Source organism: Nansenia antarctica, assembly GCF_963989245.1.
Source record: "Nansenia antarctica genome assembly, chromosome: 5".
NCBI lineage: Eukaryota > Metazoa > Chordata > Actinopteri > Argentiniformes > Microstomatidae > Nansenia > Nansenia antarctica.
In genome coordinates, this window is record NC_137690.1 from 54,363,541 (window position 1) to 54,381,299 (window position 17,759).

Sequence of the window (17,759 nt, forward strand, 5' to 3'; positions counted from 1 at the left end):
ATCTCGGCTTGGGATATTTTGGAAATCATTTATTTATCTGATTTTTTTATTATTATTTTTTTCAAAAAGTAGGGAGCCTGGAACGCAAGCATCAAACGATTTTCTTGAAATATCTTAGTGAATCAGTGGAGCTCCAGAATGCTCTCTGACAGACAGAGGATATGAGTGATGTACTGTAACCTTTGTTTTGTTTCTATATATCATTTGTTGCACCTTTTATGTTGCACAATGCTTTGGAATTTGTAGGCTGTATTTATTGTTTGATATGAGTTATTACTGTAACACCACTATATTGTTAGTTTTTTTTATAATCATCCATCAATTAAGATCTGTTTGTTTTTCTGAAGCTACTGCAGTCTTTCTGTGTTCTTTATCTATCTGGAAATGTGCACGTATTACCAACGATATTCACCTGTCATTGGTTTTCCTAGTGATTGTGGCCAGTTTGTTGAAATTAAGGCTTTTCCACCACCTTTGAAAAATGCTTCTCAGACAAGTGTGTGTGTGTGTGTGTGTGTGTGTGTGTGTGTGTGTGTGTGTGTGTGTGTGTGTGTGTGTGTGTGTGTGTGTTCTACCTAATAAGATTGTGGCTTCCCAGTTCAGAAGGTCAGTTTAGAATCAGGTGACAAAACAGAATGTTTAAACGGATCTCTCTATGCAACCCCTGATTCTTGGTTTTGTCGTTATGTGGCATATTGATTTGACGAGCACTAAACTGAGAATGTGTCTCTCCACTCCCTCTACATGCATCTGCATGGTCTTAAACATGTAGTTCTCTGTTTCTGCATTTCTGATGAACTCACCTTTTTGAATCATGTTGGACAAGTAAAACAATGAGTTAATAAGACTAGGTAAACACTAATGCAATGAACGTTTTTGTTTTCTAGAATCCATTGTTACTGAAGCGTTATTTGTCTTCCATGGCGTGTGTAGCATTGGTTAGGGGCCTGGCTCTGCAGTTGAGGTTTTCAATACTTAATTTTTCCATTTAATAATTCAGTACCATAAACACAAACGACCAACCTAATTTCCCTTGTGTCACAGGACTGACTCACCTTTTGTCTCTTAATCCTCACTGGTTTTAGAGCTGTATCGACATTGATCAGGAACCAAAGATTGTGTTTCTCTTAACGTGTTTTGTTTGTTTTCCTGTACTTTTTCCTGACCCTGTATACTTAATTTCTTGCTGGTTAAAAATAAAGTATGTACATGTTTAGAATGTTGTTATGACTCCTTATTCTGTGGCTGAGGCATCTCATGACATTTTTCGGGCAACTGGCACAGGAGGTAGATAGCGTCTAATGCTCGTAGGTCACCCAGCTGTTTGATACCCAGCTGGCCACGTGTGGAGGTGTCCTTGGGCAAGACACTGAACCCCAAATTGCTCCCAGTGAGTGGGCCGGTGCCTTGCATGGTATCTTGATGCCATTGATTGGTGTGAGAATGGGTGAATGAGAAGCCATTGTAAAGCGCTTTGGAATAAGGTGCTAATATAAGTGGCTTTGGTTCAGAAATTAGTCCATATATGTCTCTATGCATTCACATTGATGAGTGCCCTCCATAAATATCTGGAAAAGGAAGGATTTGTGTTTCTATTGACTATTGAGGTGGGTTTCATCATTCAGAAATGATATACTTGTGTTACATACATTATAAATACACTCCTCCTACTTCAAATCCAAACTGTTGGAGGAAAATGTATAAGGAAAAAAAAAGAACAAACGCTTCCATTTCCAAATACTTATGGACTGCACTGCATCGTTCGGCTCGTTGGTGTACAGCCTGGTATCTCGATGACCAGCAGGAGGCGCTACGCTCATTCCTCGGTCCCACGCAGAAGGTCACGGCTGTACACAGGAACTTCATTCTTTCCTTTCCGCCTTCGCTCCGGCGCCCAGAAACACGAGTACTCATCCTTTCACAATTGTTTTCGATGAAATAACGATTACAAAGGATAAATAGGCTATAGCAAATCTACCGCAATGGTGAGTATACCATTCCAAGATCTGAATTGTTAGTATCCGATATCAAAAGGAGGAATGCGCGCTTGCTATGGTTGAGGTTGTCATCTTTATGTAGCCAACCGCCTACTAGCTAGCGAGCTAGCCTGCTAACAGTCCTGGAGAGATGCTGCGAGGAGGAATGATGTCAGGCAGGCAGAACATCCGCCCTGATCACGGACTGGACACCTCCTATGTGATCATTTATAACTGATGTCATGATAACACTGGCTTTTCTCTCACCAGTTTGTAGGTAGCTGCAAGTGTTAGGCTACATACTAGACAATTTGATGGCAGCTACTAGATTGTAATCAAGTGCAATACTGAAACACAACTGTGAACATTTCAAACCTGCAAACTGCGACACTTTAAATGAATGTGCAATAACACTATGTGCAATATGACAACGCTCGGGTACATAAGGTTCAGAGATAGGAAATGTTAGGATAGGTATAGCATAGCATAGAGTACAGCACAGTGTTTTATTTGTATGGTATAGTATAGTGGATAGTGTATAGCCTTTATTTATGTAAACCAGCTCTTTTCCCTTGTTTTTAGTAAAAAAAAAAAAAATCCTAGCACCAGGGGAGCCCCCCCTCCCAAATGTCGTTGTATGGTACTTGTACTATATTAATGACAATAAAGACCATTCATTCATTCATAGTTGCGGCAATCCCCCATTTGTGTTTTGTTGCAGAAACCCATCCTGCTGCAGGGCCATGAGAGGTCCGTCACACAGATCAAATACAACCGAGAGGGAGACCTGATCTTCTCCGTTGCCAAAGACACGGTAAGTGAAACAAAAGTAGATCAGTAACTGTCCGTTGTACTTTCATAGTAGAAGTTAACCCTAAGGCAACACAATACAACTTCTTTGCAACCAGTGTTTCAGGGATATTTTTTATGGGTCATTTGGAATTGGAATCTGCTCCCTGTTTGCATGTTGTCTTCCATACTGAGATGTGACGTGACCATACTGAAGTGTGATCATACTGAGATGTGACCATACTGAGATGTGACCATACTGAGATGTGACCATACTGAGATGTGACCATACTGAGATGTGACCGTACTGAGATGTGACCATACTGAGATGTGACGTGACCATACTGAAATGTGACCATACTGAAATGTGACCATACTGAAGTCTGACCATACTGAGATGTGACCGTACTGAGATGTGACCATACTGAGATGTGACCATACTGAGATGTGACCGTACTGAGATGTGACCATACTGAGATGTGACCGTACTGAGATGTGACCGTACTGAGATGTGATCATACTGAGATGTGACCATACTGAGATGTGACCATACTGAAATGTGACCATACTGAAGTGTGACCATACTGAGATGTGACCATACTGAAGTGTGACCATACTGAGATGTGACCATACTGAAGTGTGTGTGTGCTTGTGGTCTTTCTCCACAGGTAGCAAACGTGTGGTACTCTGTCAACGGGGAGAGGCTAGGCACCTACAATGGACACACTGGAGCGGTGTGGTGTGTGGACTGTGACTGTATCCTCCTCGAGGCAACTTGAAATAGAATTGAACTTGAATTGTTTATCATTTGTAGAATTGGCACTTATCAAACACCTTTATTTTCCCAGTGTTGATTTATGGAGGGTTGTGGGTTCTAATCTTGTTCCAACCACAATTGGTATGTGTTTGTAAGTGTATTAACAAGCAGTAATAGGTGGTTGTCTTTGTCGTGAGGGCTTGTTGGTTTTCCTTAATGGTTCTCTCAGGGGACACCAAGAATGTGTTGACGGGGTCAGCAGACAACAGCTGCAGGCTATGGGACTGTGAGACGGGTAAGGAGACGTGTGTGTGTGTGTGTGTGTGTGTGTGTGTGTGTGTGTGTGTGTGTGTGTGTGTGTGTGAGATAGCGAAATAGTGAGATGAGTGAAAGAGATAATGGAGACAGTAAGGCTTTATGAGGAACCTGTGTGTGTGTATACTGTACTAACTCCTCCCCCTCTCTCCCAGGTAAACAGCTAGCCCTGTTCAACACCAGTTCAGCCGTGAGGACGTGTGGCTTTGACTTCAGTGGCAACATCGTCATGTTCTCCACAGACAAGCAGATGGGCTACCAGTGTTTCCTCAACTACTTCGACCTCCGGGACCCCCAGCAGATCGGTATGCCCCTCACAAACCCATGGCCTGCCTCAACATCACCCTTTAGCAAATCCTCACCCTTTTGTATTAATTCCATTGTATGAGTTGCTATCAGCTTGTGTATTGAGTGTCATGACCAAAAATATAGTTAAGTCTCCCACTTCTTGGCATTACCATTGTCAATGCAAACAGATCATCTGTATTAGCTTGCCCCAAAATAGCTTGCCTACTTTGAGTCTCTCTCTCTTTCCCCCTCCCTCCCCACCCCCCTGTAGAGGATAACCAGCCCTACCTGCAAGTGCCCTGTGCCGACTCTAAGATCACCAGCGCCGTCTGGGGGCCTCTGGGAGAGTATGTCATCGCTGGACACGAGAACGGCGAGATCAACCAGTTCAGCGCTAAGGTACGCGCGCACACACTCACACACCTATCTCTCGCAAACACAGACCATTTCAGTACAAAGGTCTCATCAATGATATAGGACATGTTGCAGTGTTTCCCATTAATCACCTAGACTGTGGCGACCTGCTATAGAGTAATTTGTCCTGCCATAATGTCTCCGTCTCATAATGAACCGAAAATATTTTTACATTTTTGCGAGCGACGTGATTATATATAGATATCTTGGATTCGCACCGCATCTACTGTAGGTCCATATGATTTAGCGCTATCGATAACAAAAAAACAAGCTGATCAACCTTTGACTGATTGTTTGTGTGTAGTCTGGGGAGGTCCTGAAGAAGGTGAAGGAACACACCAAGCAGATCAACGACATCCAGTCGTCTATAGACCTGACCATGGTCATCACCGCATCTAAAGACAACTCCTCCAAGGTACGGAGGGGAGAGGGGGGCCCAAACAGTCTGAAATTCATTCATCCATCCATCCATCTGAGTGACTTAATTTCCTCTTTTCCCCCCACAGCTGTTTGACTCTACAACTCTGGACCACATCAAGACCTTTAAGACAGAGAGACCTGTGAACTCTGCTGCCATCTCCCCTATTATGGACCACGTAAGACACATACAGACTCACTATTATGGACCATGTAAGACACATACAGACTCACTATTATGGACCATGTAAGACACATACAGACTCACTATCATGGACCATGTAAGACACATACAGACTCACTGTCATCGACCATGTAAAACACATACAGACTCACTCATATGTCAATAAGCACCCACTTCAAAGTAAGACACACTCACTCAGGTCAGATGGTACACGTTAATAACGTGCACAAGAGCACCTGTTGTAGTTTTTCATTATCATCGTTATCTTGTCCCTGACCTTTCTCTGTGTGTGTGTGTGTGTGTGTGTGTGTGTGTGTGTGTGTGTGTGTGTGTGTGTGTGTGTGTGTGTGTGTGTGTGTGTGTTGTAGGTTGTGATGGGAGGAGGTCAGGAAGCCATGGAGGTCACCACCACTTCTACCAGGATCGGCAAGTTTGAGGCCAGGTGAGTGTGTCTGTGTGTGTGTGTGTGTGTGTCCAGCATAGCCTTGTTTTCAAAGGAGTCTTTTCAGGTTCATATGAAGAACAGATCATTGCTCACTATGTTTCCCATCCTCAGATTCTTCCATGCATGCTATGAAGAGGAGTTTGGGAGGGTCAAGGGTCACTTCGGCCCCATCAACTGTGTGGCATTCCACCCCGACGGCAAGAGGTACGAGATGAACTACACTTCCATATATACATACGGTTTTAGCTTGGTGAATTCTCTGTCCAAAATCAATCCTATGCCCCATCCCTTACCGATCATGGACGGTCCCTGAAAAGAGAGAATATATTTGCCATTAATGTGGTTTAAATTCAAACTGGCAACACTGTGATTCTATTTCACCCATCGTTCTATTTCTGACCATGTCTCCATCAGGACGAGTGGTAGAAGCAGCACTCGAGATGAGGGGGGGATGGCATCCCCCCTGAAATAAAAACAGTCAAAATAATTTCCCTTCTAAAACTGCCATCCCCCTTTCCATCCCTTATGTCATTTTATCAATGAACATGGTATTACTGCTATTTCAACATTTAGTTTTGCTCATATTGAGTAAAATATGTGCGCGTGCGAAGGGGCACGCACACATGCAATGACATTTTTCCCAAGTCACTGACACTGAAGTCACTGACGCTGTGGGGATGCTGAAATTGTCCCCATATGATAAAATCCACCATCCCCCCTGATTTTCTTTTACAACTTGAGTACTGGGTAGAAGTGAAGGGTTCGTTGTTGCCCCTTTTCCACCAAGGCAGTTTGAGGGTTTGTTCAGAGCCGGTGCCTAATCTCCAACCAGTTCTTGGCGTTTTCCTGGCTCTCAGCCAAACTGTTTCCAGAGTGGCACCAACACTTGGCTGGTCTAGAACCAAGAACCGCTTACATCAGGGGCTGAGGGTGGGATTATCGTGACCAACGACCAATCGATACCATCATAATCGAGGCTAGGTAGCTAGCTATATCGACATCTTACAACAAAGGCGAACATTAACATCTTACATATTATATTAAGAATCATCAGAACATGTTAGGTCAATTACCTTTCTTCTTGAACGTAATCACCGTCTATAGCAATCGCGACGAGCAGCACAAATGCATTGGACCAGTCGTATACTGGGATGTAATCACATGGCTCTCTAGCCCGTGGAAAAGCAAACCGGTTCTTACCGGTTCGAACCAGTTTCGCGTTGGGGCATTTGACAGAAAATCGAATGGAATTGACTTGTGTGTGTGTGTGTGTCTCTCTCTGTCTCTGTCTCTTATCTTCATCTGTTTCTCTGCCTGTCCTCTGCAGTTACGCCAGTGGAGGAGAGGACGGATACACTAGGATTCACCCATTCGACCCACTTTACTTTGACTTTGAGCTGGAGGCATAAACAGCAGCGGCCCTCATCACCTTCTGCTCCGCTCTCCACTGTCCCCATAACCACAGTCAAGAGGAACAACAGTCTTCCGCTTGCAGGAGAACACCTGGGTGCATAGTCTAAATTGGCCTCCTCTCCTCGTCTCCTTTCCTCCCTCTGACGTCTGATCTTAAAAAACACAGGACGGGTGAAGGCAACATGGCTGCCTGTCAAGAATTTGATTTCACCTGTCCGGTTCGTTTAGGTCAGTGTCGATGGAGGAAAAGAGACGAGAAGAGGAAGCCAGGTCATCATTCTGACATGACTCGGAAAAATGGTTTTGAGACGCCTTTCCAATGTTTGTACCCATGGTTTTACAATGTGACTCTACCTAATCCACACCCCAATTCCACAATGTATTTAAACAATTTCAAAGTAAAAAAAAAAAAGTTAATGAAAATTGAACTACATGGTTGTGCTTATTTTATAGGACTACATAGCGCTATTGTGTATTGTAATTTTTTAAATGAATAATCATTGTTGCATTATGAACATCCATGAATAGATGAACACCTCAGAAATATGTTATGCCACCTACTAACACTATCCTGAGGGTGACATACAGTACCCTTCATAGTTAACATAACACTTGACTTGTAGCTCTTGACTCTTGGATTTCAGATCTAGGGCTGTCCCAAACGACTATTTTTCTAACGATTAATCTAGCGATTATTTTTCCGGTTAGTCGATTTCTCTAGCGACTAATTTGACGATTAGTCTAACGATTATTTTTTTGCTGTTCGGTTAATGTACCACTTAATTTCCCCCAAAATAATGGCTGTATTGTCTCTCTCTGTTTAACAGTGTCTTTATAAAGCACTCTGGGTAATAGCTGCTGCTCTTATAAAACAAAGCAGCGTGTGACGTGCACATTACTCAGACGGCCGCCCCTTTAAATGATCAGCTGATGTATGGGGGCTGTCTGTGGGCCCGCAATTAAACACAGACACCTTTAATGCGGCGACCTGCTACTACTACTACTACTACTACTACTACTACTACTACTACTACTACTACTACTACTACTACTACTACTACTACTACTACTACTACTACTGTAACTGCCTCTGTCAAACAGCCCCAGACACAGGGCAGACTCACTGCTATGTTTAGCCAACTTGAATGCCAACATGGCCATCAGGGTTTTTCCTGGCTCAAAATGAGGCGGAGGTGGTACCAGTGGTGTTTGACATCGGGGGGGACCCATGAAGCAGGGCTGTCTGGGGGTCCTTAAACATCAAACACTTAATTTCTTGCATTCTGGTGAATTTATATGCACCAATTTGTGCCCTTTCTGCATCAATTTATGGTGGAAATATCATTATTTATGTAAAGGAAAACAATATTCAGGCACCAGATGACCATTCAAAATATAATATAATATAATGCAATATAAGGCTCTCAGGCATTCTGTACTTTCAAATATGTATTCTCCTTGAGCAGTCAACATACTATCAGCTATTTCGCTAGCAAAAACGAAAGCTAACTTATTTGCGAAACAGCGCCCCCGCCACCACGTCGGCGCAGTGCCGCAATTTATTTATTTATTTTGCGACGCACATTACGCAAGTCGACGTATTGACGTAGTCGATTACGTCGACGCGTCGTCCCAGCCCTATTTTTTTTATCAAATGATGAATATGAGGTGAATGTACAGACTTTCACTGTTAGGGTGGCAGGAAAATCCCTTTGCTCAACTTAAATACTTTAATTTTAAAAAAGACAGGTTCAATTCCAGAGTCAATCAAGATTTACGATTTATCTGCAGGACAGACAAAAATGTGTCTGCAGAGACTTGTTTCTCAGGTAGACTGACTGCACAATGTCATGTTTTTGGCAAAACCTTTAACAGCCTTTATACTTTATACTCTGGGCTAATAACCCCTGTACAGTACAACAGGAACCCCCCCCCCCATTAGGTCAGGGTTGCACCTAAATCAGAGCATCCCCACCAAGGGGCCAGACTATATGAATGGAAAACATAACCATGGTTTCCTGTTTCTATTCAGTGCCTCTTTCCCATTAATTTGTGGTTTAGGTACAGTGGGAGAAATAACTATTGAACACATAAATATTTTGTCCAGTAAATGTATTTCCAATGAGCCTATTCAGGTGAATTTGCACCAGCTGTTTCTCCTCATGGTACTGGCAGACTTCATATCATTGAAGAAACAATGAATGGAGCCATGGACAACGATCCAAAGCATACAGCAATTGGTTTCAGAGAAAGAAAATCAACTTGTTGGAATGGCCCAGTTGGCCCTAATGTGACTAACCTGACTTAAACTCTACATAGACTACCTCTATATAGTTTTTTATAGACATTTATTAAACGCTTTTCAGTTTAGTTTAGTTTATTTTGCACATGATTAAAAAAAACACAGTGCAAGGAGGGAACGAAGCCCAGAAGGCTTGTACATAGTTCCACTCCCGTCAATAGCTAAAGTTCAATATACCACAAAGAACACTTAATACATGTAAATAAGACAAGAGGAACCACTAACAAAATCATATCCATGGGGCAAAACGGCAGGATAGCACAAAAAAACTGATAAAAGACACAAGGATACATGGCTTGCTTAGAACACATAAAGGAAAGAAAAACAGAAATACGAGCAATAATCATGGAAAGGAAAATAAGTTATGAAGAATTTAAAAAGAAAAGAAAACCAATATATTACTAAGAATATTACGCAGAACCAAGAGATTAAATGAACGGCTCATAACAAAATTAGATAATCTTTCAGTTGCTTTCTGAAAACCGACGGAGATGTTGATCTCAGTGGCAAGCTCAAAGTGTTCCAGATTTTTGGACCTCTAAAACAGATGTTTGAATTGTCGGCTAGATGTTCGACAGAAAGATATCCTTGTTGGATATGACCCAGCCCGATAACAGCCAGACCACGTAATATCACAACTAGTTAGTATCTGGCCCAGAATATCACCCTATTTCAACTAAAATAAATTTAAAATATATATATATTTGTCGGGAGAAAATACCCAAATGTGAAACCCCAGCAACAACCCGTCAACTCTGTTGTGACAGACATCAAAGTGGTTTTGATAAAACAGGCCGATTGCGTCACAGTGATGAGCGTGACGTCACGGGCGAAAACGACATAAATACCGGAGGTTCTCCGTTGTTCAGACACTCCCCTTACCACCATCACTCCCCTTAATGCTATTCAAGTGCAAGAAGATTACATTTGTCTTCGCAGTTTAAGATACACACATTAATCTGCTGCGGTAGTAAACACAGCGCAGTAGAATGACGTCACAGGCGGTCAGATTTTGGCCCTAGTCTGGAACGCACGTCGAACGATTAGCAAACGATTAGCCAGTGCCAGGATTTGGCATGACAGAGCCGGTAGGCTGGGCTCGGCAGGCGGTGTTACTTTAAATCATTCATGGAGGGGAGAGTGGACGGAGGGGGTAAGGGTGCCTTCCTCACCCTTCCAACCATGTCTGATGAAAACATAAAGAAACTATGGAAAGTAGGCCTATCAGGAATATCTTGCTTATTGTTTATGAACTTGTACATGAATAGGCATGTTTTAAAAATCAAATCTGTTAGATTGAGAGATCATCCTTAGGAACCATCCTTAGGAGTAATTTGTAATTGCGAGTAATTTGTTGAGATATGAGGGATAGGCCTATGTAGCAGACATGTAACTCTATTCAATGTGTGGCAATCACTGCCATACACCTTGCGGGGAAAGACACACAGACATACACAAACAGTGTACATAATTGTACATCATTAGTTCAATAGCATTCACTTCAGGGGGGTATCCCATCAACGTCACTAAAGGATAATCCAGGCTTATTCCCCTTCCAATGTGTCCATGTGTCCCCAGCACTACCTTAATTAGGCCCCTATACTTTTTCTTTTTTTATTACTACTCGATCTTTTAATCTTTGTAAAGCGTCTTTGAGTGTCTAGATAAGTATAATGTATTATTATTATTATAAATCTCGAGAGATTGACAAAAACATCCAGCCTTATTTTGATAACTCTCGCGAGATTGAACATTTGTGAAAGCATCTGAAGATCCAGATTCACAAGAGGGCCCCCCTCAATCTTCAAGATTTAAAGACAATCTGTGTAGAGGAATGGGTCCAAATCACACCTGAATACTGCAGGAGATGAGTTACTTCATACAGAAAGCGCCTTGAAGCTGTCATTACAAACAAAGGCTTCTCCACTAAGTATTGAATTAATTTCAGTTAGTATGTTCAATATTATTTTCCTGTTTCATTCCACTTTATTACACATAACTTTATTTACATATGGACTTTAATGTTTAGATTTTTTGGTCTGGATTGTTTGAGTTAATACCAACGTCTGGTGCAAATTTCACTTGAATAGGCTCATTGGAAATCTCTGTATATAGCTGAATCTCCAAAGATGGTCTTTCAATCATTCCTGGAGTGACAGTGAGATTACAGTTATTAGGTTAAAAAAAACAATTGAGAAAATGTCTTTATATTTCTTTATTTTCTTAACAAAGTCATCATTAGAATTATGCTTGTGAACTCAAGACTCCAAAACATGTGGACATCCCTCCACCTGCCAGTAATAGAACAGTATAAAACATCAGGAGTCTAAAACACACCAACTCACTCACTCACTTCTAAACATAATCAGACCAGGTACATATTAATTCTGACCTAACAAACACAGTAATAAACGTTTTTAATATGGTCCTTTATAAAAAATAAAAAATAAATGTTAAATGGAACAAACACTGCATGGATATGAAGGTAAACCAAACAAGGAGTCAGGAAAGAAATACGCGTCCATGTAATAACTTAAAACAGCAGAGGCCAAGCAAATGATGACTGGCTATGTCTTGAGTGACTTCAGATCTTGGATGGCTGATGCCCATCAGAATGTTAAGACTTGAGGTGTTTCACTGCCTCCGCAAGAATGCAGACATTATAACATGATTCGGAAATAATTCACAGTCAGTTTGGTTGCAGTGTGAGTGCGAGTGGGTGGGGTATCAGAATACATTTAAAACCGTAAAGTTAGATGCCAGGCTCCTCCCACTTCAGGTTGTTTTCACCTCCTCTTTTGGCCTTTAGTAGAAAGAAGAAAGAAAAAAATCTGTTAGTTTTAGACACTTCTACAGCAAAATATTACATGGTTTGGTTACCTTCCATTACCAAATGTTTGTCATGTCTGGGTTATGGCCATTTTCATTCACAAATGGTTGGTTGTATAGCTTTTTATTTGGTATGTTTGCAGCAGCACAAAGGTCTCATTCCAAATGTAAACACAGGAATTCAATTCCTCTGTGTTTATTTTTCAATTTGAATTGTTGTCCTGTGTGATTGGCTTTCCTTACCCTGTCGTGTCCATCTTCTCTTCTGGATCCTTCTCCTCCTCTTTTACTTCTGGGATAAGACAGGAAGAGAGAAAGGCTTAAATAGTGCTATGGTCATTTCATGTTTTAGTGTGTGCGTACACCTCTGTCTGGCCATGTACACTCACCTTTCTTCTCCTCTCCCTCCTTCTCCTGCTCTGTCTTCACTCGTTTTGTCTTCTTGTGATTGGCTGCGTTCCTCCGCCCGCCTCCTTGGCCCTCAGCCTCATCCTCAGAGTCTGAGAACTCCTCGTCACACGCAATCCTCTTGTCATGGGCACGAACTGAAACACACACACACACACACACACACACACACAGTTAACAGAGACCATGGAATGAGTGGAGAGAGATTTAAGAACATTCTCTGAATAAAAGGTTACAGAGAGTCTTGCGAGCAGCAACATGCAGGCATTTGACCCAGAGTACGCGCCACTCACTGGATACGCGTTTGTCGGGGTCCTCCTCCTCCTCCTCGTCCGCGCTGTCGGGGTGCGGGGCGTCCTCGGGGATGGCCTGCATCTGGACCCCCGGGGCGTGGGGCAGCATGCGCAGGTTCTCAAACAGACGCTGCTTGATCTTCTCCAGGTAATCGTTGGTGTTCTGGTTGGTCATGTTGGAGGGGCTGATGTGCAGCTTGAAGTCGGGCCCAAAGTACTCGAAGTAGTCGTTGTAGGGCAGCTCGTTGGGGATGGTGCTGTCCAGGGCCACGGCCGTCTCGTAGGTCCAGCAGCGGGCCACGTTGCGGATGGTGTAGCCGCCTCCGCCCAGCATCAGCAGCGGCAGGTTGAAGCTCTTCATGTACTCCACACACTTGGCATGGCCTGAAAACAACAAGCACACACACACACGTTACAGTACTCTACATACCTATAATCACGAGGTGCGTGTGTATGTACCTGTGTGATATATATATATGTGTGTGTACCTTTGATAGTGAGATTGAAGCAGCCCAGTCTGTCTCCAGACAGAGAGTCAGCTCCACACTGCAACACCACTGCACTAGGCTGGTACATCTCCATTACTTTAGCCATGATCTAACAGAGGAAGGAGGACGCGTTAATAAATCATTCACTGTGAGAGGTTCTCTGATGTTTCGAGCCTGTAGACCGAGCAGGAAACATGTGTCCCCAGGCATAAGACTCTGCAGACTTACAGGTTTGAAGATGGCTTCGTAAGACTCGTCATCGATCCCGTCTCTGAGGGGGTAGTTTACGGCATAGTATTTCCCCTTGCCTGCGCCGATGTCCTAGAAACAAACACACCCACACGTCATATCAGTCAAAGTTGTTTAAAGGGGGATATTACAGTAGTCTGTCACACAGACACACACACACACACACACACACACACACAGTGCCACTCACCCGTAGGTCTCCGGTGCCGGGGAAGTACTCTCCGTACTTGTGGAAGGAGACGGTCATCACTCTGTCCGTGGTGTAGAAGGCCTCCTCTACTCCGTCTCCATGGTGAATGTCTATGTCTATATAGAGCACCCTCTGGTGGTACCTACGGGGACAGAACACAAGGAGTCAATACAGTGCTGTACTAAGACACACTAGACCAGGGGCCGGTTTCACTGACCAGGCTTAAGACTAATCCTAAAACGAAAAAGCATCTTCAATGGAGATTTTATATTGAAAGTGTGAAGTCCAGGACTAGGCTTAAACCGTGTCTGTGAAACCGGCCCCAGGGAACAGTTGTTGAATTTGTTTTAACCTGGATCACAATGATCCTGATTCTTTTTTGCTAACCAAGATCAGATCCATCTGGCTGATTTTGAGTCGTACAGGGGAAATCAGCCAGCTCGATCTGATCCTGGATAGCAAAAAAGAATCAGGATCATTCTGATCCAGATTAAAAGTGCTGACCAACTGGGCCCAGGTGTTTCTTATCCCATTAACACAGGGGAAGGCAGGGCTTCCGGGTGGGAGCACTGCTGGTTTAAATTCTTTCCTGTCTGATCAGACCTGGGGGTATCAGTGGCGTGGGCATAATGCTAGGCCGTTAATGACATCATCCATCAACCACAGGGAGTCCAGACAGGACAGGGAGAGAAAAAACAAGCAGTGGTTTCATCCCAGAAGCCCAGACTAGAATATGCCAGCTCTAGCCCTTTGTCCTACACACACTTACAATACAGGAACTCATTTTCACACACACACACACACACACACACACACACACAAACAAACACAGAGAGAGAGAGAGAGATCAGATAGGGTTCCTCAGGGTTCGTACTTGAGCAGCTCTAGGATAGCGAGGACGATGTCATTGACGTAGCAGAACCCTGAGGCCTCCGACTTCTTGGCGTGGTGGAGGCCTCCCGCCCAGTTGATGGCGATGTCCGTCTGCTGTTTGTTCAGCTTCACTGCCCCCGCTGCACATAGGATGGGGAGGTTGAGAGCGTTAATATGGGAGCTGGTGGTGTGCATGGTCAGAGAGCCACATTGTAACGGTGATGTGGTAATAAACCATAGACACACACAGACAGATGGGTACTTACCCACAGAGCCTCCTGCTGAGAGTTGACAGAACTCAAACAAGCCGTCAAACACAGGACAGTCCTCTCCGACGTTAACTATGGGAGGAAGCAATGGGAGACAGTGTTAAGTGACCGTAGCCCAACAATAGTTAGAATACAGTTTCACTACTGTCAATTATTATTTAAAGGAAAATAAGTCATTCTTCTAGCATTGTGACTGCCAATGGCCCTAGCATAGATTTGTTTCTCTTATGATAACGGCTGTATAGACGATTCACTTACTTAAACAAATGTATTTGTTGCAAGTTGCTTTAGATAAAGGCATCCGCTAAATGTGTCAAATGTAAATGGAGACCTCGGTCGGTGAGCTGAACACCTTGTACCATACAACTGCAGTACACCCTTTAGTGTCTGAAAGCAGTCGCTCATTCGTTTGACCTTACTGAAATAGCTGCACCCCTATTATGTTAGCTTAGTAATAGGGTTATTGACCCAGAAATCACTTGTGTATTAATGGTAATTGGTAATGAGACCATGGGCCATGGCTGAGGAGTGCAGTGAGTGGGAGCAATGGCAGCAGAACGGCTGCTACTCACATCGCTGCATCTGTTTACTGTACTCAGACATGTTGTCTGGCCGGATGGACCTGAGGAACTTGATGTAGTCGTCACTGTGGTACTTGGTCATCTCCTCTCCGTTAGCCTTGTGTGGTCTCTGGAGATTGAATGAATGATGAATGAAAGAAAGAATGAGAGATTGAGAGAGATCAGGAAAGGCTTGTAGTCAGCAATTTACTGAATCCTTTAATCAGCAAGTTAATATCAATAGCATTTTTGTCTCGAAACCCCCCCAAATCAGAACAAACTGATCAGCCCTTGTGGAGAAGGAAGGCCAGGAAGGATGCACTGTCAAAGTAATGGAACAGAGACCCCTGGTCAGGTAGGATGCACTGTCAAAGTAATGGAACAGAGACCCCTGGTCAGGTAGGATGCACTGTCAAAGTAATGGAACAGGGCATTGGTCAGGCGCGGTACTCACATAGATCTCCATCTTCCTGTACAGTCCATAGTTGAGGAGGAGGTTGTGGGTCATACGGATCCTGTGGGGCTTCATAGGATGGCCCTGGCCATAGTAGTAGTTCCCCACGTCACCTTACCAGAGGAGAGAGGAGGCGGTTAGGTTGCATACAGGAAGGCACACTAACACATACCTGAACAGGATTGTGTTGTATGCATGTAGATACGTGGACGTGCATATCTGTAATACGAATCTAATCTTAAGAACTCTTAGCTTAGGAAAGGCCCATGGTTAAGGGGTTTATGGTTAGGGTTATCGACTATCCCAACCAGACCAGAAGCAAGTTCGTGAAACTGTTTAGGGACCTAGTTTGGTTCCAACTGTTCCAAGGGGACACTAGTCACTGCCTGAAAGTCGGTGGTCCCTGGCTGATTGTCAGGGGGTTGGCTTACAACTGACAACACACACTAGCTAGCAAATCCGTCACTTCACGCGTGTTTCTTATGTTTTAGCAAATGCAATGCAACAAACACTATCTGCAACGTAGCTAGCCACGGTGAACACATTACTGGTATTAAACAATTGAATACGTCATTAATCGTCAGTGTTTGCACACATCTATTATGTCGCTTGATAGCTACGTGCCTAGTGTCTGAGCAGAAAGCCGCCGGTCTGGCAACATTTAGCTAATGGCTAGCTAGCTAGCTAGCAGCTAATCATAGTGACCCAAGTCACTTAGCCACAATTTTCGAGAGGGCAAAACATTCCATTTTCGAGCACTGTCTCCTAATTGATGTCACTCACACGCCTCCAACAAAACGGTGCTAAAGAACTCCAGCCCTTACCATCGTAATAATAGCAAACTTTCTTCTTTGTTCCTTGAGAAGAAGACAGCGCCATTTTACTCCAGTGACCCACCACACTGTTCAGTTGTTACCTACCGGGGTTCTCTCGTGCGCAACGGGGAAGTTGCACTCGCTCCTATCAACCAATCACCGGTAGGTAAGCCCTCTGCGCTCTGGCTCCTATCAACCAATCACCGGTAGGTAAGCCCTCTGCGCTATGGCTCGGTTCCACTTATCAGAAAGGATAGAGGCTGTGTTCGGAATGGCGTACTAGCATACTGCATACTAGCATACTCAATGAGTATATACTGCATACTACCTACTACATTTCTCGCATACTCAAATCTCGCATATGATATTTCGGAACGTACTACATACTCAAAATCTACGTCATATCTAGTATGAGTAGTATGCTAGTACGCTATTCCGAACACAGCCCATGTCTCCGGGGCTGCAGCTGAATAATGAGTTGTCATGTTACAAAGACAACATGCCATAGACAATATCAATATTGCCTGAGGTTTATTTATTTTTATTTTTTTTACAGAAAATTGTAATTTTATTTCTCAATCGAGATTAACTACCGTAAATGATTGCAGTTGCAGGACATCCAATGACCACAGGGTAGCACCCAAAGCACACTCGATTTTTGACAGACCTATCGTCTACCAAGCCAAGAGCTCAAATACTGACAACTCACTCATGAATTCACTCCCAAGTTCATTATGTAAAATACACAAAATTGTACAGGCAAGGAACAACACAGATCATGACAGTGATATTTGAAACACCCACAGCATCACTGTCATTATTTGCAAGACATTTCAGTCATCATCATGGTGATTATCATTTTTTTTCTTTTTTTTTCCTAGCACCAGGGGAGCCACCCCTCCCAAATGTCGTTGTATGGTACCTGTACTATATCAATGACAATAAAGACTATTCATTCATTCATTCATTCATTCATCATCAGGTCTTCATGAGGTCCTAAAGATTACACTAACTACAAGTCCATAATGGCA

General features: G+C 43.3%; 2 protein-coding genes across 2 annotated transcripts; one reads left to right on the forward strand and one right to left on the reverse strand.

Moving 5' to 3' along the window:
* The first annotated feature begins 1,878 nt into the window (after nt 1-1,878).
* Nucleotides 1,879-7,706, forward strand: eif3i (eukaryotic translation initiation factor 3, subunit I). The gene is made up of 11 exons (XM_080530684.1): nt 1,879-1,985; nt 2,698-2,790; nt 3,434-3,521; nt 3,752-3,817; nt 3,993-4,142; nt 4,397-4,524; nt 4,844-4,954; nt 5,046-5,135; nt 5,509-5,582; nt 5,697-5,789; nt 6,913-7,706. The coding sequence occupies exons 1-11, from the start codon at nt 1,983-1,985 to the stop codon at nt 6,992-6,994; spliced, it is 978 nt and encodes a 325-aa protein (XP_080386810.1). The 5' UTR covers nt 1,879-1,982; the 3' UTR covers nt 6,995-7,706.
* A 3,849-nt stretch (nt 7,707-11,555) lies between these two features.
* hdac1 (histone deacetylase 1) lies at nt 11,556-16,807 on the reverse strand. Its single transcript, XM_080533024.1, has 12 exons — nt 16,738-16,807; nt 15,914-16,026; nt 15,472-15,589; nt 14,897-14,971; nt 14,632-14,770; nt 13,758-13,899; nt 13,547-13,639; nt 13,319-13,427; nt 12,831-13,214; nt 12,519-12,674; nt 12,373-12,421; nt 11,556-12,103 (listed from the first exon to the last, which is right to left on the reverse strand). Exons 1-12 carry the CDS (start codon nt 16,790-16,792, stop codon nt 12,076-12,078), a joined length of 1,461 nt encoding a protein of 486 aa, XP_080389150.1. The 5' UTR covers nt 16,793-16,807; the 3' UTR covers nt 11,556-12,075.
* Nucleotides 16,808-17,759: the final 952 nt, after the last annotated feature.

Excerpts from the sequence above, each read along its gene's own strand:
- eif3i (XM_080530684.1), top strand. Across the intron at positions 3,818-3,992 it reads GCTATGGGACTGTGAGACGG|GTAAACAGCTAGCCCTGTTC; the intron begins GTAAGGAGACGT and ends CCTCTCTCCCAG. Across the intron at positions 5,790-6,912 it reads TTCCACCCCGACGGCAAGAG|TTACGCCAGTGGAGGAGAGG; the intron begins GTACGAGATGAA and ends TGTCCTCTGCAG.
- hdac1 (XM_080533024.1), bottom strand. The coding sequence starts at position 16,792 with ATGGCGCTGTCTTCTTCTCAAGGAACAAAGAAGAAAGTTTGCTATTAT. Across the intron at positions 14,972-15,471 it reads CAGTAAACAGATGCAGCGAT|TTAACGTCGGAGAGGACTGT; the intron begins GTGAGTAGCAGC and ends TTCCTCCCATAG. Across the intron at positions 13,640-13,757 it reads CCGGCACCGGAGACCTACGG|GACATCGGCGCAGGCAAGGG; the intron begins GTGAGTGGCACT and ends GTTTGTTTCTAG.